Source organism: Sinohyriopsis cumingii, chromosome 3, assembly GCF_028554795.1.
Source record: "Sinohyriopsis cumingii isolate HCF-2022 chromosome 3, ASM2855479v2, whole genome shotgun sequence".
In the NCBI taxonomy this organism is placed as follows: domain Eukaryota; kingdom Metazoa; phylum Mollusca; class Bivalvia; order Unionida; family Unionidae; genus Sinohyriopsis; species Sinohyriopsis cumingii.
The window spans coordinates 62,253,206-62,279,880 of record NC_142963.1 but is presented as its reverse complement, the minus strand read 5'-3'; the positions used below and the strand labels follow the sequence as shown (position 1 = coordinate 62,279,880).

General features: G+C 37.9%; 1 protein-coding gene across 5 annotated transcripts in view; it reads right to left on the bottom strand.

Moving 5' to 3' along the window:
* Positions 1-351: 351 nt before the first annotated feature.
* The window catches only part of LOC149802969 (NADPH-dependent 3-demethoxyubiquinone 3-hydroxylase, mitochondrial-like), an 85,106-nt gene continuing 58,782 nt past the window's right edge, over positions 352-26,675 (bottom strand). For 4 of the 5 annotated variants that reach the window (XM_089952508.1, XM_089952509.1, XM_089952505.1 and 1 more), the window contains 3 exons: positions 11,128-11,182; positions 9,495-9,563; positions 352-934 (listed from right to left, as the gene is read on the bottom strand). In XM_089952508.1, the coding sequence (XP_089808634.1) occupies positions 857-934; positions 9,495-9,563; positions 11,128-11,182 (202 nt within the window). In that variant the 3' untranslated portion in view covers positions 352-856. Of the gene's footprint in view, positions 935-4,558; positions 4,669-9,494; positions 9,564-11,127; positions 11,183-26,675 lie in introns of all 5 variants that reach the window. The other variant, XR_016420118.1, reaches the window with a different exon arrangement.

The window sequence follows — 26,675 nt, the reverse complement described above, 5'->3', positions numbered from 1 at the left end:
ATAACCACTTACCTTCAACTGGGCTTTATTCTTTGTTGATTTTTTTTAAAAATACAGAAACAAACAAAAACTGATTCAACAGATGAAGTGGAGCATTATTCTTGCAAAGATTTTCCTGAAGTCTAAAAAAAGATTTTCTGAAATTGATGTGGACTCTAATATTTTTATTTATGGGGGGGTTGGGTTGAGCACTTTCAACGGTGTGGTGGCTATGTGGCAAGGATCTGGCTTGGTCTTTTTGCCTAATATTACTGTCATACAAAAATGTGTTTAAAGAAGGATAGAAAAAAAGACAAACATCTGCATACAGATCACAAGAGTAAAGCTACCACAAGAAAGACATCACACATGGAATTTGTACCTTTATTTATTATTCCATAAAAGATCTAAAAAATGAATTGATGAATATTCAAATAAATAGAATTTATTTAATGTAGCAATTCAAAGTCTAAAAATGAAATCTTTAGCCTTCTCTGCTCTGAAAGTTATTGCCGTTTTCCATTATTAACGTTTTGCTTCTATCGCATTCACATACATGAGTTGTCAATCACTAACTCAAAGTATTACAGCATATCAAGTGATTACACCAAGAATGTACAAGGTTTATCTGTTTACAAAACAATGACCTTTTTAAATGATTATTATAAGGTAACTATGAAAAAGATTGGATCTTCCAGCGCACTGTGTGACAGATGATCCAGGTGTGTTGTTTGCATTTAGTCTTGACTTATTAATGAGTACATACTGTAATATTGTCAAAGAGTCCATGCTGTATCTCGACTATCTAGCTCAGTTCTATAATGTTACAATCTGTAGAAACCAAAACTAACTTTTGTATTCCTGGTTTGCCTAAAATTCATATCCTCTCTGAAACCCAAATGGCAGCCATACACCCAACTTTTATCACCTGTGACATGCCTTGATAGAATGGTGCCTGTAAAAAGACAAAATACCAACATATTTAGAAATATAGTCAAACCAGTCCAAGAGGTCACTTCAAAAGCATATACATGTACATAACACATAGCAATCATTTTGACATCCAATGTGTGTTGATCCATCCACATGCTAAATTAAACCTCAATGTTCAAGTTGTTATTTTCCAGTTATTTTAATTCCATTATATCTCACCATGTTGGGATTTGGAATATAGCTTCATTATGCACTTATTGTCTCTGCACAAGATAAAAGTACACGTATGATGGGTTGTTAAAGACATCAATCAACCAATCAATTCAATTAATCAATCTTCTAATTCTAAAAAGGCAGATATGTTGGATATTTAAACTTGTTTCGGCTTTCACTGCAATCTACTGATTTACAGGTAAATATGGCAGCCAGTGTTTGTACATGGCTTGAGACCAATTAAAATTTTAACTCCTTTTAATAAACATTATGCTCCCCTTGAAAGTCAAAAAGTGTAGCCATAGTAGATGGCTTGAGTGTGTGTACTATAGATTGCCCTGGTGGTCTAGTGGTTAGAGCACCTGCCTCAGATGCATGAGGTCATGGGTTGGAACCCTGGCCAATTCATACCAAAGACTTATAAAAATGGTACTAACATCATTAAGAGGTCAGTGTTAGGACTAGTTGACTTGGTTTCAGGATAATGTGACTGGGTGGAACAGGATGCTATAAGTCTACATTTCAGTCCTATTGCTACAGTGTCTGCAGTGTGACAGTTTATAGTGATGTCTAGTACTGGGGCATCATGCTTCAGACATATAGCGTGATGTCCCACCCAAGAGTTCAAGAAATGTGTCCATAGGGATGTTAAGACTTATCTTGATGATCGTAAGATCAAAATTTAGAAAACACTGCTTGCACTGCTGATGAGTATTCCTTAGCTCATAAAATTTCTTTTGTAAGTAAGTCTTCCACTCAGCAGTCATCTGGTAAAAAAATATTTCAGCCTAATACGAGCCCTTCCAAATCTCAATCTGGCAAAACTTTTAGAAATCAAGATTCTGATATGATTGATCAGAAGTCCATATCTCTTCCTACGTGTACCTATTACAAGAAAGGACACATTATTTCTGATTGCTACAAACTGAAAAATAAGCAACAGAATCAAGACAGACCTATTCCAAATGCTCTTTTTGTTTTTAAAAGGGCACGGTCACGGTCATGTTTTGCAAGCAATACATTTGTTGGGTCTAATAAATCCCAGTCTGATTTTATTATGGAGATTTATGAATCATTCATGTCTTACTGTTCTATATTATGTATGGGTGATTCGGCCAATCCTATCCCTATTAAACATTTATGGGATATGACTCGTGGATTTGATGCTTTCTTGAGTTCAATGTGACTTTTCCGAATTGTTATTGTCCAGACATATGAGTAGCCAAGTTTCATTTCTTTAAATCTATTTTCATGTTCATTTCCAGTTTAAGCTACCTACAAGTAATACACATAAATGATATTATGACTACCTGTAAATGATTATAGCAATGGGGGTCAAACAGTGCAAGACAATGACCCTGACAGTTATGATGGGGAAGTAGCGGGATCTATCCCCCCCATCGAAATAATCAGGGTTAGTATCTTACACTGTAGGACTGTGAGTTTTATTGTTATTATGTTGGCATTGAACCCCCACTCCTCCCAATTCCTATATCTATTTACCTATAGTTTTAAATTAATTTGTAATGAGCCACAGTGAAGTGATGTAACCCCATATGTTCTTCTTGACAGATTATGAGATTCCGAGCTTTTTTCTTCAAATCAAAGAAAGATTTATTTATCTTCAGAAAAACTACAAATGTATTATCTGATTCTGTCAAATCAATTTATTCAAATTTCTAACCAAAATATAAACCCACCATTTTTATTTTGTTTTAAAGGCATGCAGTATGTATGCATTCCAATTCAGCATTTACATTAGAAACTTTGCATCTGACTATAATTTTAGAAGTTAATATAAAGTAGTTCTCTGTACAGTTTATACAGAAATAAATGCATCTGGGTCTGATCACATGATTATGTCTAACCAATGGAAATCTTCCCTCATTTATCAACTAATGCAACTGCAATTATGAAACAATGTTTTTGCTGAAACAAGGGCATTAACTGTTTAAGTTGGACTTGCAACATTTTTTTGGTCACAATCTGTACTGTTTACAGTTGCCGGATTCACAGTAAATTTCACAAATTTTATTTAACATTTACCATCTACTTTTCATGTGATGTCACTGGTAAATATCACTTACAACATTTACCAGCCTTTTATGACATTTACATGGAATTTAAAGCTATATTCCTTATGTGAAAAAAAACCTCTAAAAACTGAAATAATGGCATTAAAGCATTCCGTATCTTTCCCCGAGAAAAATAATGCAAATACTTTGCAAAAACGTACACCAGAGTAAACAGAAATATGGTGGAATCAAGTGTGTCCTTGTACCTACCAGGCAGGAAATAAAGAGCACATAAGTGAAAGGGTCCTTTACTGTATGATGTTTAATAGACACACACACACACAAATACACAAACGTACACACATACAAACTGCAAAAAAGGACAGCTTGGCACATGCATGTGTAAATAGTTCAAACATAATTAAGGTGCAAGTTGGCAAAACCAAGTGTACAGCACATGCTCACTGTCAAACCTGATCAACCTAAGAAACGCATATGACCCAATCAAAAACCAAATCAATCCTAGGAACGCAGCATATATTTAAAACCTTAAAAATCTCATTATCATGGAGTGTAAACAAAGCTATTTTTGATCTGAAATATAAGGTTTTCCCCAAAATTAAATTGAAACTGATATCTGAATGGATTTTGATGACAAGACGATCACTGTACCTAGTCATGAGTGGAAATGAACAGCTTGTCCAGTTACCATATATACTCTCTTTTAAGTTGAGTCCAACTGCAAACTACACCAACCCAGATTGACATCACAATGCACTGGAAGATTGGGTCTGAGTAGTTTCTTAAGAGTAATCACTAGAATAACAACACAGACCCTGATCTGCAGGTGCATTATGTGATCGATCATCAGGTCTATGTTGTTTGCTGTTGGAACTGACTTATAAGAAAGTACAGATGAAAATTTCAAATTACTTTGAGAAAATACAGTTTTAATTAAAATTAGAAGAAAATTAAGGCCTTTAATATGATTATGATACTTTGTTCTATGTGTGATAACTTATAGGTTTGATATTTTGCTAACATTAAAACTATGGAGCTCTATGCATTTTAACTATGGAGATCAACCCATTTTAACTTCTTGCTAAGATATAGGTCACATGACTTGCACTTAGCAATAAAGGTGTGATGCTTATCAGGGTGCACTGCCTCACCAACTTTCATGATTCTATGAAGGACATGCAGCTTGTGTGGTCATGAATTAAATGCAAAAATTTAACCAAAGCCTATAAAACAGGGGTCTCAAACACACAGCCCATGGAGTTATGTCCTGTGGCCTGCAATGGCACCCTGAATTTGTGAAATAATAATGAAAATTGTTTCTTCACAGCCAGCCAGTTTTGATAAAAATTTGATTGTTATATCATTTACTTCTTGTTTCCAACATTTCAACTGGCTACCTTTTATCTGAGTCGCTTTTGCTGTTTGGTAAGGTTTCAGTGATGTGGCCCTCTGGCCAATGTACTAGTCCTCATGTGGACCTTGTGGTGATTTGAGTTTGAGACCCCTGCTGTAAAATATTAAACATAGGTCAAGGTGAGGTGGGTTTTTTCACTTTATGGTATGGCTATCATCATCAATTTTATGATTTTAGCATGAACAATGCCTGAGAAATGAACATAAAATACAAAATTTAACTTAAGTCAGTGAAACATAACAGGTCTACTGCAACGAAGTCTATTACACTTCAAGATACATCCCGTTAATAGATTGGATAATATGTATAAAGGCATGCAAAAAACTATGTGCTCATGAGCTAATCACGAAACATAAGCTATGCCAGTAAATGTGAAATGTAGGTTACACTGACCTGCTTCTTTTTATTTGTGATACTTATTGAGACGTATCATCTAGTTTACGAATTATGGCCATTACAGATCACTGCCATCTCACCTCTGTCTGCGGCGGTTCGAGTCTAAGATTCAGCCAATGTGGGCATGTGAGAAAGCTTGCCAGTAGCTTCTCATGGGTCGGTGGTTCTTTCCGGGGTTTTCCGGGTTCTTCCTCCACCATTAATACTGGCCGCCATGTATAGCCTATCGTGTGCGGAAAAATGGCGTTAAACCCCACAACAACAACAACAACAACAACGAATTATGGCATCAAAAAAGCTAACACACCAAATTTACAAACGTCAGTGATGCTTGAAATATGGGTCACACTGATCTGCTTTTGTTCCATGATTCCAGGTATAACAGTATTATACATAAGTTAAAGCCTACATGGTCATAAGAAAAATTCTAAACTTAACCTGAGCCACTCAAATGTTAAATTTAGGCTGGAACTATTTGCCACAAGTGAATAATGGATACATTTCATATTGTGAGTGAACAACTAAGCATTTTCCCACCCACTCAATTAAATATATCCATTATTCAATCTTTTCAAGCAAATATCCTTTATATATTTACACAATATAGACTATAATAATAGTGTATATGGGATGAAACTATGGGTTAGGAAATGCCCGAATCTTCCTGGAATTGTCTAGTGCTAGATAGAGTGGCACCAACAAAGAAAATCCCAGACAAGAACCTGAAAAAAGAGAGCCAATAATTTTGCTCCCTTTGTTTGTGGCTGCTAACTGATTACCACAGAAATGTTCAGACAACCCTTCCACTCAGCAGATTCTGTCATAAATGAATTGAATTTATTACAGCCTTCAAAATATGTGCATTAAGGGTCCTCTCCAGCCATCAGTTGACACTGACAGGTGACAAGTGAGGCAAAAGATAGTCACCCAACAATGCATATTGGTACAGGATCCACACAGACCTAAAATTTTAGGTCAAGCAGTTTCCAGAGGTACTCTGCTGATAGCCAATCTCAATTCTGCCACTAATGCTGGAAGTGCCTTATCTTGGCTGAGATTTGAATATGATGATTTATGTGACCAGAATTAAACTACTAAGTTAAAAAATCCATTTTCTTCAGGTGCATGAACACCCAGCCCTGATGAAAAATGTCCAAGAAGCTGTGAAAAGTCTTCTCTGGAAATCCAAGTCTTCTTGAAAAGTGTCTCTGTGAGTTTGACAATCTCTGCAACATGCTCATGGGAAGACATGCTAAACTGTGTTGGGTCAGTAATGTTTTTCTGTTTACACCAAAACCCAGCTGGAAAAGAAGAGAAAGCAACCAATCCACATTTAGTAAAAGAATTGTGACAAAAGGATGTGTCAACTAGTGCGCATGACAAAAGGGCAAGAAAATTAGAGCACACAACAAAAAGACAAGTGGACAAAAAGGCAAGCAACAAAAGAAAGTATAAAATATGTTAATTAAAAGGTACACTCAGCTGATTATGAGTAGACAGGAAAGTTTACAGATAAATAGCTGGAGCAGAGCAGGAAAGGTATTCCCTTTAATTGATAACCATTTCAGCAAACTACTATTTTAAAAGTAAACGATACCACATGTAACAATTCTGCTGAATTTGAAGTTATGGCACTGGAGTCAGAAAGAAAATTATTTATTGGATTTGGATGGATTTGGATTTGATTTTCAGAAGGAAAGATAAATTTAGGATAAGATAACATAGAAATGTAGAGAATACAGAAAGGCAAAGTATACAGCTTGTTGTCAATACAGAAGATGGAACTGTCATCAAGAAGTTGCTGCTGGACAACAAACTTTTTTTCACTGAATTTATGGAACAATTATGATGCAACAGTTCACTCATTGTGGATTCAGTCAGCTGCTTGGAACTAATCACCCATCAATACAGAAATTCATTAAAGGCTTTGAAATGAAGAAGGTCTAGAAGATGTTGTTGTTGTTGTGGGGTTTAACGCCATTTTTCAGCACATGATAAGCTATACATGGCGGCCAGTATTAATGGTGGAGGAAGAACCCAGGAAAACCCCAGAAAGAACCACCGACCCACAAGAAGCTACTGGCAAGCTTTCTCACATACCCACATTGGCTGAATCCGAGACTTGAACCGGTGCAGACAGAGGTGAGATGGCAGTGATCCATAACGGAGAGCGCTTTAGACCACTCGGCCACTCGGGGCTCCCGTCTAGAGGATGACCAGAAATGTACTGGCCCACCAAGAATTGTGATATTGTCAAGATGGCATCATTCAGAACTCCTCTGAATAATTCACAACAGTTGCAAAATAATATTATAGTTCCAATAATGAGCACTTTCTATTTCCAATGCACAGTACAAACAAAAGTTCTTCCTCTCAACATAAATCTGCAAACTTACAACAGGAACACAAGAAATGATGATGACTCCAAAATTGAAAGGAATCTTACTGCTCAATTTTCTCCTTATATACACCTAATATTTCAACTCTTATTTCACAATAAGCCCACAGGCTGAGGTTAATCCTGAAAGGAAGCACACAGACCTTATACACAATTCATCCGAAAGTGAACCAGAGATCTGAAACTGTTCTGACAAAGACTGAATTGGAATATGAAAGTAGAGACATGTCAAATTGAGGTTGACCGTGTCCTCCCTAAGAGAAAGTTTTATTGATCAAGATGTCTCCATCTTGAACTTGGATGCAGCTATGAACTTGCTGATCTGGTTTTTGTCAATCACCAGTCAGATCTTTCCATTTAGTTCAGTATCAGGAAAATTTGTTAACAATCAGGTTTATACACAATTTTCAACACATGCTTGGTAACATATGAATCACCTTCAAAAATGCTCTTCTGGTAGACAAAGAGATGTGGATGAATAAAAATAGTTTTAGCTGGTCCAAACAACTTGGATCACCCAATGGTAGTCCAGAAACCGGTAAATCCATACCTGCTGAAAATAAAAAAGTAAGTTGTTGTTGTTGTGAGTGTAATGCCATTTTTTCAGCACAAAATAGGCTGTACATGGTGGCCAGTATAACAGGTGAAGGAAGAATCCAGGAAAACCCCAGGAAGAACCACTGACCAACAGGAAGCTACTGACAAGCTTTCTCACATAACCACATAGGTCAAGCCTGAGACTTGAAAACACATTGACAGAAGTGAGCTGGCAGTGATTGAAAAGGGTGAGAACTTTAGACCACTAGGCCACCCAAGGAGCAACTGGACAAACTTATACCCAATGGGCTGCCAAAAGAAAGGAATATGTTTTCCGAGCATATCAAAGTCAGCTGCAGCAAGGTTAGAAGACAGGTGGGAAAGAAAACCCACCAGACACCAACATTCTTGACATAGTTTCTTGGATGATTCTTCTCATCTAATACTCTGACATAAAATGAGAAGTTGGAAATATGTTTGTACCATGTTTTTTTTTTGCTTCAGCTGACTGGATGTAACTAAAGCAAAAAACAAATCCAGGCAATCTCAGAAGAGAGAGAGGCCAAAGATGCATCTCCACTTCATAGTCTGTGTATAAAAGCTAAGAATCTCTGCCATCAGATGAGATTTTGCATGCTTCTCTTTGCCTTTGATCTGTTTTTGAAGTACAGAAGAGAAAGTCTCCAACGACCAGTCTATGCAAGCAATGCAATGGGTAGCAGAAGTATACTTTGTACACCCAAAATATGACTCGTTCTGACAAACTGAACTCCTTACATTTTATGCACCTAATCAATGTGTACAACAATGAAAAATGCCCAAGTCATAACAACAAGCAAAACACATAAAATACATAACAAATTTATTTACTGTAAGACTTATGTTTTAATTTTCGAAGCAGGAGGGCTGCAATTTTATTTTGAGCACAAGATATTTTGTTTTCATCTAAATTCATTTTTTCAAATAAAATGATAGATATAATATGGTTTTATTTTGCCACAAATTGAAGCAAGATATTCTGCCTGGTATTTAAGAACCAAATGTTTTGTTTTTCTTTAAAAATTCAAGGCCCCTGTCAAAGAAAATGAAAGTGTTGGTCCCAAATATAATTGTGGTAACCATGTTATGTATATAGTTATATTGAGAACTACAGTGGTACAACATTTTTTGAAGGAAACCCAACTTTATGAGAAAGACAACTTTTTTCATCCTTTTGGAAGGGCTGGATTTTGGGGATAGCTGAAATTTCATTGTAATTGTTGACAGATAGCTGAATTTGATGCAGAAGGGCAGAACACCTACAAGTCATTTCCACCAATAACCCATCTTTTGATCTTGCAGAGTGTGTGTAAGGATGACTCTTAAATAACAAATGATATCAGAATAAAAATAAGACGACAGTTATTCATACTGATAATATATAAACATGTATTCACTGATAACATTCTCACAATCAAAAGCTCTGATTTAACAGAGCTGACAGGAAAGGGGTGCATGTCATTCCCATACTTTAATGCTATAAGCAAGAGTTGTTATTACTGGCATGAGTTTGAGACAAGGGAGGAAATTTGGAAATTGTTTATTCTACCTTTTCAGCACCTTGTTCCAATCCCGTATCATGATGATGCACCTCATCATCTCGAAATTTCTTTATTTTCTGTTGCAAAAAGAACATAAGATACAGATTAAGTTCATCGTAAAATTCCAGTGGACCTTAGATGTACAGTATATATGTACTTGTGTATTTTACTGCACATCTGCACAAAAAGTGGCCATGTAGTACAATCTAAGCTTAATATTTCAAAACTTTAAACCTGCATAAAAACCACTTCCAAATAAATGTCAGCATCAGGACAAAATATAAAACAGAGATGCAGAATCTTATTAACATATATAAAATAACAGATAAAGGTAAAACATACAAAATCCTTAAAATTTTATGATTAAAATTTGTTGTATAAATCACATTCCCTAGAAAAGACCAATATTTTCTTGTGGTACTTTCTCATAGTTTCTTGAAGCAGTTCAAGCAGATCATGTCAAAATATTTCTGTCTCACAGGGTGGAAATCCACACTCAGCAAGAATGTGCCCCACTGTCAGAGGACACTGATAAGGTACACATCCCAGTCGAGGTTCGCCTTTTCAGGAGGTATGCATGAGTACAGCATGTGTGCCTGACATACAATTGGCACAATACTAACTCATCTCTCTGATTTGTTCTATTAAGTGATGCCACTCGGCAACAGTGGGTTTTATGTTTCATTCCACACATTTTGCTAACTATGATTAACATGTTGATTTATACAATATTTAAAGTCATTATATGAAATCTTACATTCGGGAATGGGTGACCACAATGCGGCTTTGGCTGCTTTTTTTGCCCTTTCATTATACTTTATGCCAGTGCAACTAGGCAGAATATAAAATATTTCTCCCAGATTGCATGAAGAAATTATGTTTCTGCAATATGAGATATTAATGGGTTGTCAGATTTAGATTCTGCAAGAAATTCTCTGTTGAAAAGGAATCCAAATGAAGAAAAGTGCTTTGAGTATGGCCAGTGTCATGGGGAGTTGAAATGGGGCAGGTCCAACTTTCTCTCTATCTTCCAAACTATTTGTGTACAGGGACATATGGCTATGATAAGTGGCTCGGATTTAATTGAATTTACTTTGCAAAAATGAAAGGATCTGTTGTGGTCTAACTGAATTCACAAAGGTGAATGATATTTAGGGAGGTTTTAGTAACCATGGTGATGATTTGGCAATAGAGGATTCTGCAATATTTCAATGGCTGAATTTTGCTGTTTGCGGACAAATTCACATGCCAATAGGTGGAATGAAGTTTGGTTTTGGAACATACACGGTTTGGCATTCGGGCCTAAACACTACATCATGAATGGGATTTTTAACACCATTCATGTTCTGAAAGCAGATTACTATGCCTTACTTTATGATCACAGAAAATTACAAGACATTAACAACAATCGGAAATTATGTTACTGGCACAGAATTTTACATTAAATACCCCAAAAATAAGTATAGTTTTGCTAATCTTCAACCAAACTTTCAAAACTGTCATTTTTCAATGATATATTTTTTGTGTGGAAGTTATTATTCCTTGGTTACATGGTAGCTACATATCTATCAAACACAGATATACAACCAGCAGTATTACTCTCGAAGAAGCTAGTCATGGTTAACAAAATGGTATATTTACCTCTAACAATTCCTTATGTCTCTCTGGATCATCTTCCATAAGGTCTCTTATTTGACTAGAAGTAAAAAAAACAAGATTACATTGGCAGTAACTTTATATAAATCACATAAAAAGGTTTCAATTAAATCTGTATAGAGCTTATTTGCTGTGAGCAACAAAGTACTTCTTCATCATTTGAAACAGTTAGTCTGTTAGAATTCATCCTTATAATCAAGTGTGACTGTGCTTGACTTAAGGTTTTTAACATAGCTTTTAACAATCCAAGTCATATTGCCACATTGTATATAGTGTGGCAGTTTATAAGTTTATAGTGATATCTAGCAATGGGACATGATGCCAAAGACATGAAGCATCATGTCCCACCCAGTCTCATTATCCTGATACCAGGCCAACCAGTCCTAACACTAACCTCATAATGCTGTCAGCCAAGCAAGGCAGCTGCTAATACCATTTTTAAAAGTCCTTGGTATGGTTCGGCCAAGGTTCAAACCCAAACCTCCTGCATCCCAGGAAAATGCTCTAACCACTTATGCCAAGAGAGTGGTCCTTATAATTAGGCACATGACACTAATGATATGTCTAACATAAAGGATTGCTCTTTAAATTAAAAACATATGGAATACGTTCTCATTTAATAAGCTTGCTTAGCAACTATCTTTCTTGTTGACTTCAACAAACATTAATTAATACTTCTGAATCAATGAACAAATATGTATTTGCTAGAGTCCCCCAAGGATCTGTTCTAGGGTCCATTATTTTTTATTATATATATGGAACAAGATGGCCGCTATTATTATTAATATATACATGGAACAAGATGGCCACTATCGCTTAACCGGCTTGAAGCAGCTGTTCCATTTTTTAGTGCCGTTTTCAAGATATTTGTGCTTGTTGCCTGTTTTCATCTACGTTATTGTGTTCATTATGTATTGGCTATTAAATTTGTATGTGTTTCTTCATCTCCTTGTTTTGGAAATGAGAACAATTAGACTTTTTCTCAGCTGTCTTGCTCCACTGCTTTTTAACAAACCACCATCACGTGATACTCGCCAGTCAACCCGTTTATGCTATGATGGACCCTCATTAATTGCTTTAAATGATCACTCCATGGCTCTCCACACTACATTGTGCTCTAGACTAAACGAACTAGGACTACATTCATCATTACCTAAATGTAAACAGAAGCAGAAAAAGAAACGTTGTTTCAAAGCTGGCCGGCGTAGAACAGGAAGAATTCCTGTTATCTCCCTTATTTCGGCTCAACAATTTAAAAAAAGTTTGACCATTAATTTAGATAACCTAATTCAAATCCCAATTAATTCGTCAACCTTGTGTCAACTATCCAAGAGATACCTCTGCGTATTGCATTATTCAATGCCAATTCATTAGGACCACCAGAAAAGCGCACAGAAATAGTTAATTTTATCAACGAGCAGAATACTGACATCTTTTTCCTGACAGAAACGTGGCTAAAAACATCAGGCGATAAGCCCAAGTGTGTGGATCTAACACCCACTGGTTACTCCATCAAGTCGTTCCCCCATAATTCTCGCGGAGGTGGAATTGCTGTCATCACAAAGAACTCTATGATAAAACGTCTTAACCACACCACAACATTCAATTTCGACAACACAGCATTTGAACCAGTCCAAACCACACTCACAATTTAGCAAAGGTCAGTCCATTTTTTCTGCCTATACCACCCTACTCCTAGTACAGAAAACAAGCTGGCTGACTCTCTCTTTTTGGAACAGTTTCCGAATCTCCTGGACTATGGAAATTCATTAGGTGGCAACCTGATTATTCTTGGAGATTTCAACTTTCACTCTGACTGTCACGGAAATCCAAATACATCAAAACTCAAAGATTCCATTAATGTTTTCAACCTCAAACAATCAGTTAACCAACCCACCCATAAACATTGTCACATTTTAGACTGGATTCTTCATAGACCTGATGATAACATTCTACGGTCCTCCCTGGTATCCCATGACCTTGCATCAGATCACCTCTGCATTATATGCCATCTTGATGTATCTGTCCCTAACCCTCCACCTTTATCTGCTACTAAGAGAAATCTCCGTATAATAAATAGAACCAAACTAATGCATGACATCCAAGCTAACCTAACAACTTGCTTACCTCCTACCGCAGAACAACTTGATAACTGCCTGCGTTCATTGCTTGACAAACATGCCCCAGCTACCAAGTGCAGAGTATCAATTCAAAAGTGTTCTCCATGGTATAGCAGTATTAGGGACCAGCTTCGCACTGCTAAAAGAGACCGCCGTAAAGCTGAGAGACTTTGGCTTTCCACCAGACTCACTATTCATAAGCAAATCTATGAAGCTGCTAAGAAGAATGTCACAAATATAGTCCATGCAGCGAAATCAGCCCACTACACTACTAAGATTATGGAAAGTTCCAGCTGCAAAGAGCTCTTCGAGATTACTAACAAGCTAATGTCAAGGAACAAATCTACACCACTTCCAACTACCTTCTCTCCAGTCGACCTTCTGGAGATGTTTGCAAATTTCTTCCGTGACAAAGTATAAACCATTAGAGATAAGCTTGACACCACAATTTCAACTGACTCGTCGTCACCATACAGTTGGGATACAGAATTTGAGCAGCAACCATTAGCAGCATTTAAACCTGTCTCTATGGATTTCGTACGTACAATCCTGATGAAGAGCGCACCAAAGTCATGTGAACTTGATCCAATTCCAACATCACTGCTGCTTGAGTGCTTAGATCCAGTATTACCTTCACTAACTGATGTTATTAATACCTCTCTCTCATCCGGGGAATTCCCATCATTTTTCAAAACTGCCATTGTAAAGCCTCTGCTGAAGAAACCAACACTAGACCATAATGATTTAAAGAAGTACCGCCCAGTTTCTAATCTCCCATTCATATCAAAAATCTTAGAAAAGGTTGTTCTATCCCAGCTTGTATCTCATCTAAATTCAAACAGTCTTTTTAGTAATGTACAATCTGCATATCGCCCTTGCCACAGTAGACCATGATATAATACTTCACTGTCTCCAGCATGTATTTGGCATTCATGATACAGCCTTACTGTGGTTCAAGTCCTACTTGGTCAACAGGACACAAATTGTATCTGAAAATGGAATACACTCCAGCCCAGTTGATCTATGTTGTGGTGTTCCACAGGGGTCTGTTCTTGGACCTGTTCTCTTCATTCTGTACACCCAGTCGCTCTCAAGTGTCATAGATCATCATCCAGTGTCTCACCAATTGTATGCTGATGACACCCAAATATACAAATCTAGGCAGCCAACTGAAGTTGATGCTACCATCCAAGGTGTAGAGAGGTGCATTTCTGATGTGAAATCATGGATGACATGTAACAACCTGCAGATGAATGATGATAAAACTGAGGCCATTCTGATCACAACACAAAGACTTTCTCATTCACATCCTTTACCTCAAACAATAAATATCAGAAATGCCAACATTAAATTCACACAATCAGTATGAAACCTAGGTGCCACTCTGGACAGTACTCTCACACTGCACCAACATGTCATGAACATCTGCATATCTTGAGCTGAGACGCATCAGCTCAATTCGCAAATATCTTTCAGTTGATGCCACTAAAACACTTGTGTGTTCATTAGTACTTTCAAGACTGAACTATTGTAACTCAATTCTGTCTGGTTCATCTCAATATCTGCTTCAGAAACTTCCAAAAGTTCAAAACACAGCTGCTTGGATCATACTTAGAGTACCACAATCACAGCACACCTTCCCGCTGCTCTGTACCCTACACTGGCTATCTATTTGATCCAGAATCAAACACAAAATTTGTTCTCTGTGGTACGTTTTACTGAAGTACTCTAGTCCAGCATACCTATCCGACCTCACCCATGTGTACACACCAGCAAGATACTTACGCCTCTCTTCTGACAATTGTATACTCATTATTCCAAGTATGAAAACAAAGTCATATGGACAGTGTTCTTTTGCATACCAGGGCCCAGCAACATGGAATGAACTGCCCACTGAACTTAGACACAAAGACACAGTGATCACATTCAAGAGGGCTCTCAAAACTCACTTATTTCGACTGCAAGAACAAACTTAAAGACCTAATAATGTTTCCTACCTTAAATATTCTCCGCATGTTTTTTTAATGTTTTCTAATTTCATGGTGTTTGTTTTTGTAATCATATCATTATATGTTTTTTTATCTTATATGTGTTGTTTAATGTTGGAAAGCGCTTAGAGCTTCTACAGATTAGGCGCTATACAAAGTCATCATTATTATTATTATATATCTATATATATATATCAATGACTTTGCTGATAATCTGATAAGTGTCACAAGACTTTTTGCTGATGACAGTTCACTAGCTTAATCCTCATCTAATACCAATAACATCAATTATGTGCTAAATTCTGATCTTAAAACCATAGCTCATACAATGGCTAATAACATTTAACTTATCAAAGACTGAAGTTATATTTCTATGCAACAAATTAAACTCAGTATATCCCAAGCTATTTCTATGCAACAAATTAGACACAGTATATCCCAATCTATTTCTATGCAACAAATTAGACTCAGTATATCCCAAGCTATTACTATGCAACAAATTAGACTCAGTATATCCCAAGCTTGAGTTTCAAAATTAGCTTCTACGCTTTGTTGAGCATCATAAACACCTTGGTTTGGTATTCACTAACTCTGGTTGCTTTTCGAAACATTGAGGTCCATTAATTAAAATCTAGGTCAGAACACATGAGAGGACTTTATCTCTCTTATATATGCCCTCTCTAATTAGCCATCAATGATACAACACTATGACTAGCCATCACTGATAAGACATGCTAAAAAGACATGACTTTGTGATTTGCCATCACTGATATGACACTGTAACTAGCAGTCACTAATACAGCAACTGAACTTGGAATCATTGATATGACACTGACTAGCCCTCCGTGACATGACACTTACTAGCCCTTAGTGATGTTACACTAAGTAGTCCTCAGTTACATGACACTGACTATCCCTCAATGACATGGCACTGACCAGCCCTCAGCAACATAACACTGACTAGACCTCAGTGACATGACACTGACTAGCTGTCAGTGACACGACATTGACTAGTCCTCAGTGATATGACATTGACTAGTCCTCAGTGATATGATACGGACTAGTCCTCAGTGATATGATACTTTGATCAGTGGTCATTGATATGACACTATAACTAGTCATTCTTGTTATGACACTGTGACTAGCCATCAGTGATATAACATTTCAACTGACCAACATAAACCATTATTGACAGGACACTGCAATATATCTGATTATAGCATCCAAGTTCTTGGAATTTAGTTCAAAGTGAAAATCAAAAAGGATCTTTCAGTACATAACTGAATAAACCACCTCAAGTCATGTGATAAAATAATTTTATATCTGTGCTCATTTTATTTTGAATTTATGAACCTGTTGAATGATTTCAATATCTAGTGAGCCTTAGATATTACCTAACTACTTTCATGAATTTTAAATGAAATAAACACTAATGTACTATCCTCTAAAAAATTATGATATGATGATTTATTTATGTTAAGATTTGGATGTCAAAGTGTGCATACTTTAACAAGAAAGCCAATTTACTTTGTTGAACTAGACATGCTTTCGTTAGTTACGACAATAACATAAGAAAATGAACTTCTTCATATAATTTTATGTTTTGAAATCTTTTTACCATTATGATCAACCTAGATGATATATGAAAGTATAAATAATTATTACCATCATTATGTCAACTAAAGAAATTTTAACTTAATCAATGAGCTTGTAAACAGGTGTATTCAACCCAAATAACTGCTAATACAGGTGTATTCAAACCAAATAACTGGTAACACAGGTGTATTCAAACCAAATAACTGGTAATACTGGTGTGAGGTCAGGTTATATATCCGAACAGACAGGCAGGTAATTGACTGATTAGGTACTATTTAACGGTCTGCTCAATACCCCAAGCAATGGAAAAATGGCACAGGAGCAGCAGGGGGGGCGAATCCGACATTTTGTCCAATCGTCATTTGGCTTAATTAATATTTCTGCACTCAACGGATCCGGTGTAGTCAGCGCCTGATAAAAAAAAAACGACGTCGGTCCATCCTACACGACGGTGACGTCATTTGGTTCTGCGCGCCGATCCCAGCGTCGTCAGCGTCCGGTAAACACAGCGACGACCGCGTCGATGTCATTTCCCCCCCTGCTGCTAAGAAGTTATTTACAATGATCTCACAAATAGAGTAACCACTAACTCCTCCTCTTGTAGATCAATTAGGTTATTTGACTGATCGGTAAGTCTGAAATTAATTCTCGTTAAAAACCGATTATGGCATCGCATATAGACCGGATTAATCGGGCTCTCAACGATTAAGAATCCGGGAGGGGCTGTTGGCGAAAATGAATAAAGGATATACCCCTGTTGAGCTTGATTTGATTGCTTGGTATCTACCTGGTAACTCCCTTCGATAACATCACACACTAGATTGATTGCTATCACCGATGCGATATTTACGTTGTATGGAGCAATATGCCTACCACCATCTCCGTTATCGTGTCTGAGGATAATTGATGGACCGAGAAAATCATTAAGAGACTTTCTTAGTTCTGGCGCGTTGTATCCTGGAAACTTGAAATCGGGTAAATCGGCTTCTGTGATATTATACTCGGTTAGGAATTTTTGTTTATTACCATCGCTGTTAGCGGATATTATTTTAACGATTCGTTCATTGATATATTCCATGTCTGATATAAGTTGATTTAACACCTCAACGTGTTTTCGTGCTTTTGTTTTCCGTAGTTGTTCTAGTTGCAATTGGTAATTACGATTAATCTCGATAAAAAAACTATTGATATCATTTAAATTAACTGTTAATATGACGTGCGATTCAGGAGTTTCCTTATACTGAAAATACCACTGCATGGTATTCCTGTCTTGAAATATAAACCAACTGGGTAATAACGTGTTTTTCATAATAGACAAACTATCTCGATAACTGGGATTAATTTCATGATACGATTGCGCATTCGTGTGCAAATCCGCGGGGATTTCATTAGGTGGATTCATGGGCCAACCTAGTATGGTTCTTATTGAACTGTTATAAATATCAACCATATACCCCGGTGTGCTTATTTCAATCGTCGATGATAACGTCGGTTCATGAACCGTAATAGCGATTTTTGATTCTTTTCCTGTGATCGATTTTATCCTGCGTTGAAATTCTTTATTGATTTGTTCTACTTGGTATGACCCAGTTGGTATTGTAACCTCATTCCAGTCTGGGGTCCCATCGGGTTTATTTGTCCATGCAAAAACCAGCGAGTTATTAGGTTGTTGTCCGTTAAATGCTTCCGCTCGGATATTAGGCCAACTGTGATATATTCGCAATTTTGCCAGCGCTATTTCCTTCACTGGAATCGGAGAAGGGAAGTTTACACTGAATTCTGGCTTCGTTGATGTTATCGATATCATATTTGTTTGTACCGGAGTGGTGTTCTCCGCGATCCGTTGAAGTAATTGAAACCCTTCGGGGTTCAGCGACATTATTATTATTCGTCGTTTCTAGTGTTTAATTTCAACACCGAATATTAACAACCTGCTTGTTTTCAGGAAAATGTTTTAAGCACATTGAAGTGGTTTCAAGAGAATGTTTTAAGCCCATTGAAGTTGTTTCAGGAGGATGTTTTAAGCCCATTGAAGTGGTTTCAGCGACGTGGTTTCCAGCTTCCAGTTGAAAATCCTCGATTTTTGACATCGCGGAGTCATACAACTGGACCATCGTGGAGAATTCAACATCGGATATAAACGAATTATCTATCGCCAACGAGATCAACCCGGATAATTTCGAGTACGCGTCGGATACTATTTGATGTTTTACTGTATACTCGTTGAGTTTTTTCTGAGAACACGATGATATCTTTCTAGTGATTGCGTTGGCGACTCCAGCAATTGTTGTCGCCGCGGAGATAGCGATTGGAACAGCGATCGGGGCCATCATGGTCACCGTGGATAAAATAACACCGGTACCGGCTACTATACCCGACACCGAGTACACGACCGCGTCGATGGTGGTTATTTTTCGACGGTATTTTTTTATTTTTACACGGTATTGTTCGGAAAGCGTTTTCAAATTCACGGAGAATTCTTTTACGGTATTGAATCGATATTGATGTGACGTCGGTGATACCTCTGATTCAATTACCTTGGTGGTCATTTTTATTTTAAAAGAGCTAGTGTTTTTAATTACTTACTTAAATTATCACCACGAATTCCACATACCATGTAATGTTTGTCCTAAATAGACCGCTATCAACGGCTTTAATTGTAAACGGTTCAGTTGCGCCCTTGTCTATAATTGTTGATATTGTATTGTTAAACCCGGATGAACTTGGCGATGATATATTAAACTGCATCGCTGAAATCAATGTCAATCGATAAATTCCCTTAACAGTTGCGGTGATATTTACTATATTATGCGTAGGAGTCCAATCGAATGATCCGTGTTGAACCGTGTATATGCTATTGCCGATGCTCCCATGAGGTGTTTTCATTTTTTCGAGTTGCTCTGTCATTCTAGGTAGTCTGTCTTTAATCTCTGTAATATCAGTTTTGATTGTTCTTATTTCATATAAATGCTCGTCTATACTCCTTTTGTTCGTTGCAACATCATTTTTGATTATTTCTATTTTCCGTTCATGCACGTATAAATCCCTTTTGTTCGTTGCAACATCAGTTTTGATTATTTCTATTTCCTGTATATGAACGTATAACCCCTCTTTGATCGTTTCAACATCAGTTTTGATTGTTTCTATTTCCTGTCCATACGCAGTGATATCATTTATAGTTATTGTAATTTCATCCGGTCTGGTATTTTTTTTACCAAAGAATTTATCAATGGTGTTATCAGCCCTGTTAAAATTTTTTCGTAACATGTAAAATTGGCCCGACAGCGTTGTAAACTCCGAAATAGTACTTTTTATCCCCACAAGATTCGGTTCGGTTACCGTCGGGGTTCCAAAAAAACTAGCAGTAGTGAGTTGTATATCGGTGACAGACTTTTGTATCCCTTCGAACTGATTTGCTTGCGCGTTAAATTTATCATACAAATTTTTTAACGAATCCGACATGGATATATAATTGTTGCCAAGTGTACTTATTTTTCCATTTATCGTCAAGATGGATTCACCTGATTTAAGTCGTCCGTCATCGGTATACAACACGATATTGTTCTCGGCGGCATCACGCTGTCATATTAAAATGTCATTCAGCGACACATTACTGGATTTCAATTTACCCTGGCGGTCTTGAAATACAACTATTTCGCCCGGGTCAACACTGGTTAAATTTAACGTATCAGCGATTTCATCCTCGATTAGTTTTTTTATGTCATCGGTGGCGAGCGTTTCCGTGGATTCTTTCAGCGCCGAAACCGGTCGTCCCCAGATATCAATCATTATTATTGTAAAAAAAACCAGTGTTTTTAATTAACCCGCCGGGCCTCTACGACCCCACTAGTGTATTCGTTTACAACCACATGAGGTGGTTTCCGCGATGATGAAATCGCCGCGAGTACGTTCAATACCTCACGGCCGCATATCGGTGGGTCACTTAATTGCTGTGTTGGCAGCGTGGAATAAAAAACCGGGGCTGAACACGCCCGGATATACCGCATGAACTCGTTTGGCGGGGCTAACCCGTATGAATCAAAATAGCCGATCGCACGCAGATCAATTGCGTATGCAACCCAATGAGTCCCCGCTCCGGAGGATTTATCGAGGTTAATTATACCGGTTTCAATATTCCTTGGTTTTGTCGGTAATTGATCCCTCATAAAAACACCTCTGAAGTTTTTTATTGCTAACGCGTTTGCGGCATCTATTAAATCAAAATTAGACATAGGAGTCATTAAACGGTTCCCGGTAGTCTTAGACCCTTTCCGGCTACGGGTCGTTTTTTTTTATAGCCTTTCCCGGTTGCCTTCTTCAATGCCATTCCCGCCGCGGTACCAACGGCTCCTAACGCCGCCGCCTTCGCCACTGCTGGGGCCGCCGCGGCAATCAACGCTGGAATCGCAGCTAACAACGGAAATATCCCGCCGGTCTTTTCCATGTTTTTAATCGCTGCGGCCGAAAAATCTATTTGAACACCCTTTTTATTCTTCATCGCATCATTGAAATGTTTTATTTGACGCGCCGTCAACGATATCTTATGATTACCACCTGCCATCTGTGACGGCTTTAACGTTATTGTGGTTCCACATTGTTTAGCGGACTTTGATCGTAATTTCTTGACTTGACCATCGGTCAACTCTACATCGACAACATTATACGACATTTTTATTGTAAACGCGTTTATGTTTTCAATTACATGTTTTCCACTGGCGCATCAACGATTCTCATTCGTCCACCAACGCCTTCTAGCAGCATTGATTTATCGCTGAGAATGACAGCAACCGCTCTATAATTGGTAATAACGCCGCGAGTTACATTAGCTCGGAAGTGTATATCAACGACGGATTGTCTTGTTAAATCAAGATGTTCCAGCGAAAAGTAATAGATCGGATATAGTTCTTTGAAATCATGTTGTGATATTTGCAAACCAGTGTCGACGTTTTGATCACGACTCATATACGACAGCAACCGATGGTACACGCGTGCAATATGGTTTTGACCGTAATTAAGTTGTATATCCTCAGATGGTTCCTGCTGGCCGTTTATTCTCAGCGAGACGTCAGTAACGCCTAATCGATCAAATATCATATGGCTGGATAGTTGATTATCAACTCTCGTCATATCCTGCAACGCAACAAATATATGACGCGGAGCCGAAATGCCTTGTTGTGATGCCAGGTTCCATGTGAATATACCATTGATATTTGATTGCTTAGTATCTGTTGTTGTTGTTAGCCAACTTAGTAATGATTTTCCTCCCTGCTCCATAAAGGATAGCAATCGTGCCTCTGTGGTAATGGATGGAGTCATTACTGGCATCCACAATAATATTTTAGTTAAAACGACTTTACCAGAGTCATTATTTGGATTCGCAAGATCCGCTGGAATTCTCCAAATTGCATTTCTATCATCACCTTTTCGCACAAGTACCACGGTATGCTTTGCTCCGTAGATAACTTTTCGCACGTTCCTACAAAATCCAAATATATGATGCAGTGGAATCGCGCATGAGAAAGATCTACGCGGCCCTGTTAACAATGATATGCGTGTTGCAGCTCCGATGTTAAAATTAGGATCGCTGTTTATAATCATATTCTCAACATCAGCGTTAGCGTTATCAGCACTATTTCTTGGTCGTCTTACCACAAATTGCGAGTTTCCAGCAGTGTTTCTAGTATCCTTTGCAAACATCATAGATGGACCCGCTGATCTTGTATAATCGTTGGAATATCTTGCTAACCCGATTATTGTTGTAGCCACATCAACATCGCGTTCTATAGACTCGATCTCTCTTCCATCAATGAGATATTTTGCGCTCTCAAATAGCGCCATTACGCCGTTATTGACTAAGCCAACTTTGGTATCATCTGGATACGGTGCTGGTACAGCAGGAGTATCGGCCTCTGTTACAAGTTCTCCTTCGATTTCAATAAACGCTTCACACGGCAAAAAGTATTTACTGGTATCATGGACTTGAAGTTCAATTCGCGATCGTATGTTGGGTTGTACTGCATGATAGGAATAAAATTGATAATTACGGACAGAATCATCCTTGTGCACTGGTGCGTCCATATCAAACGCCGGATCAGCTGTTCGTTTAAACATTTTATTTAATAATACGCTGATGCATCTAAATCATCGTCGTCGTTTTAAATTCTTCGCATTTTGTCGTGGTTTTAAACCACTTCCCGCTATTATGTTTGCGATGTCATCTTGATTATTGTTTACCAACGACGCTAGTTTTTCCTCCACGGCGTTATTTATTACTTTACTGACATTTGCAGGCATCACTGTCGTTGATGGCATCACCGGTGGTTTCTGTTTTCTTTTTCGTGAAAATCCCTTGGATTTTACCAACGACATTAGTTTATCTCGTGCTGCAGAAACCACCCTTCCGGCAACATCTCCAATAGCACTAATACCCTTATCACGAATAACATCAATAGCCTTCATTCCTAATTGTTTGGCTAACGGCGCTACTTTTGGAGCCATTCTTGTAAATAACCCCGCAATGGTGCTACCGAGACCGTCTCCGTACCACGCGCGGTATACGGGCAATCGTGAGTTTACCACGTAGACGCTGACTGGTCTATCATGGTTGTAGTGTATAATCATCTTTATTATAAAAAACACCAGTGTTTTCCAATTAGTGATTGATCACCAGTGATTGATCACCAGTGACTGGTCAATCGCTGTAATGACCGTGGTCCACGAGTTCGTCTATGAGCGTTCGATATACATTTATGTCCATGATACCACCGGCAAATAACCGCCTGCAAATATCAGCGGCCTCATTGATTATTTCCGGAGAGTTATTTCCGGCTCGTTTTCCTCCGATTAGTATTTCTAGCCGTGATATATCACTGAGAACACTACCAGGACAAGTAACGTCTTTACCAACAGAGTATCCTTTTCCGTGCTTTGGTCTTTCACTTTTTACTTTATTGTGGAATATTATATAATTATTATCACGCGGTGGTAATTCATTTTTATATTTATTTGCCAAATACACTATTCTTGTCCAGTCCTTTAACGACCTTATATTTTTCTTGTAGCCGCTATTGATATGCTCATCTCGTGCGCCCTTAGCAAAATTTGTAACAGTAAAATCAACTAATTCTTCGTAGCCGAGATTTCTAATTTTATCTATTGTGCTCTTTTTAAGCACATTACGGGGTATATTCCCCTCTTTCTCTATTTCTTCCGGTATTTCTTCCGGTATTTCTTCTTCTGGTTCTCTTGCGGTGGCGCCTAGTTCTTCTTCATCGGCTATTGTAACATAAGGTTCTTGTGGGTCCGTTATAGCGAGTGGTGGCGGCCTCCGTGTTGTAGCAACCGCTATTTTCGCAGGGAGTGTTTCCAGAGACTCTTTTGTTTGCTCGGTCTGAGCCGCTATCTTTTCAAGCGCACCGAGGACGGGCACAGTTGCCGCCGTAACATCTTTGGTCGCTTTAGTTACCGGAGCAAAGAGCTGTTCGCTTCCAACAGCAAAATCAGTTTGTAGTTGTTGCCGCGTTTGAAGTTGTTTTCGGACCCTGTCTCGTAACGGTATGAACTTTTTAAGCGCTACTAGCCGCTCTCTGGCTAGCCGAGTAGTAAGTGATTCGCCTACCATTATTGCAATTGCTCCGTAATTTCTAATTTCCCGCCGAGTGTGGCGGGGATATGTCCCAGGGGCTCCACGGAGTTTTCGTCTATAATCCTTCTAATGTTTTTAATTTTATTAGAGATTTCTCGACGTCGTTCAAAAGCCTGTCCGAGTTTTTTTCGTACTGTCTCAACGGCAGTAAATAGTCCAATAAATGCATTTACGTCATTGCCATACAAGTTTTCATTGATCGTATATTGTAATTGCTTTATAAAAGAATACTCGCGTGGCAAGGTATATCGACCTTTCTTTGATTGCTCGTTAATAATTTCATAATCGGACAATATTTTTTGGTTATCAAGCTTATCAGATAATACAATTCCTTGATTTTTTAATTTTAAAATCTCGGTTAATATATTATTGATGTCTTCGATATTCATATTCTTATAAAACATCTTATTTTTAAATTAAAAAAAAAAATTATTTTACAAAATGAACCCCGCGTATCAATCCCAAGGTGTGTTATCTAGTATGAAGTATTTCGTCATGGCGACTTCGTCACGGTGACAAGGATTTATTTATATACGAAAATCGAATTCTGTGACCCGTCTTTTTTGAGATCGCTGAATTCTGTATTCCTTCTGCAACAAATTGTATTGAGGCTCTACAAATATCGAAATATTTTCCTGCCTCATTCATCGACTGAAATATTTTTTCCTCGTGAGTTGCTGTATCAAACGATTTGACACCCCTTGCTTTTTTTGCGTGTTTCCCTGTTTTTCCAAATTTGGCATTTTGACTCGGTGTAACAGCTCTTAAATTACACAGTCTGTTATTTTGAGGGCATCCATCAATGTGATCAATAACGAGACCGTCCTCGATTAATCCGTTGAATACTTCAAATACCACCCTATGAACATAATAATTCTTCTTTCCGGCACCAAACATCAAATACCCCTGATTATTTACGGTACCAATCGGCTTCTTCAGTCTACAATTTCTAACAACACCGTCGCGAGATGCCTCGTAATTAACGAGCATAGGATGCGGCTGAAATTCTTGGTTCATTTGTATAATAATACTACTTGTCTAATTCATTATTTGGTTTAATTATAAACCTTGCAATGTAGTCCTGAGGAGTTTTGATGACGAAGTCTGCGGTGGGGTCAATGACGGCGTTTTTTATTCGCTTGTCGTAATAGCGTTTTAACTCTCTGTATCGCTTTCCGCCACAATTGATACATAATTGCGATTTTCCTCTTACACCAACGTGACAAACCAAGCACGGTAGGGGGCCAAGAGAACCATTACGAACGCTTTGTAAATGATACCCGCAGAATTCACCTCTACATGATTTATTGCACGGGGTTATCGACCCAATCATCAACCATTTGCAGTGATTCATTATACTATATTCTTTCATTTAAATACTTGTTTTAATTATATGGAAGAGTTTGAGAGATTAGCAGCAATTAAGCCCTGGAAAAATATTAAGTTCAATCTCGATAGAGTCCTCAAGGACGCACCAAAAGCGTTAATAAACGATAGAACCCTGTTGAATAAAATACGCGACTGTATCAATGAATTCAAGCGTGATGGCGCATCTCATAGTTGGTCAACATTTCGAATTGATGGCGTTGTTGATGCTACCATGAACGACAACCGCGCAGCAACGATAATATCACAACTTGACGGTAAAAAGTATTTCTTCAGAGTAAAATTCATTGTCCGGGTGGAATCAGGTAATTGGATCATACGTGATAAATTTGAACCGGTTCTCAGCGACAAGAAAACAGTTATTGTTAGCCGCGACTCCAAGCCAGGGCTGTTAACCGGAGTTGACAGACCATACTATGAACGAGCGTATCCTGAAACAGCAGTTGTCTATGGAATATACCCGTTAAATAAGAAACCTGATATCGGAAAACTAGCGCCGATGAAACAGTCAACGGGGATAAATTGTGTAGCAGAACGAGTAATAGAGCATTTTACAAATGCGTGTCGAGGAAACAAATTGACTGATTTACGACGTAGCAAAATAAACCAATGGGAGGAGACAGTGCGCGAGCGAGGAGCAACCATCAGCGACATAGCGAGATTAGAAACGTCGCTGAGATTTCCAATAACCGTTATAACAATAACCGGTGAAGTATTATATGAATCAAAGTATAAATCAAATGGAGCCCCAATCAAAATTATTGATCATAACGAACACGCGTGGACGCCCGCGGTCAC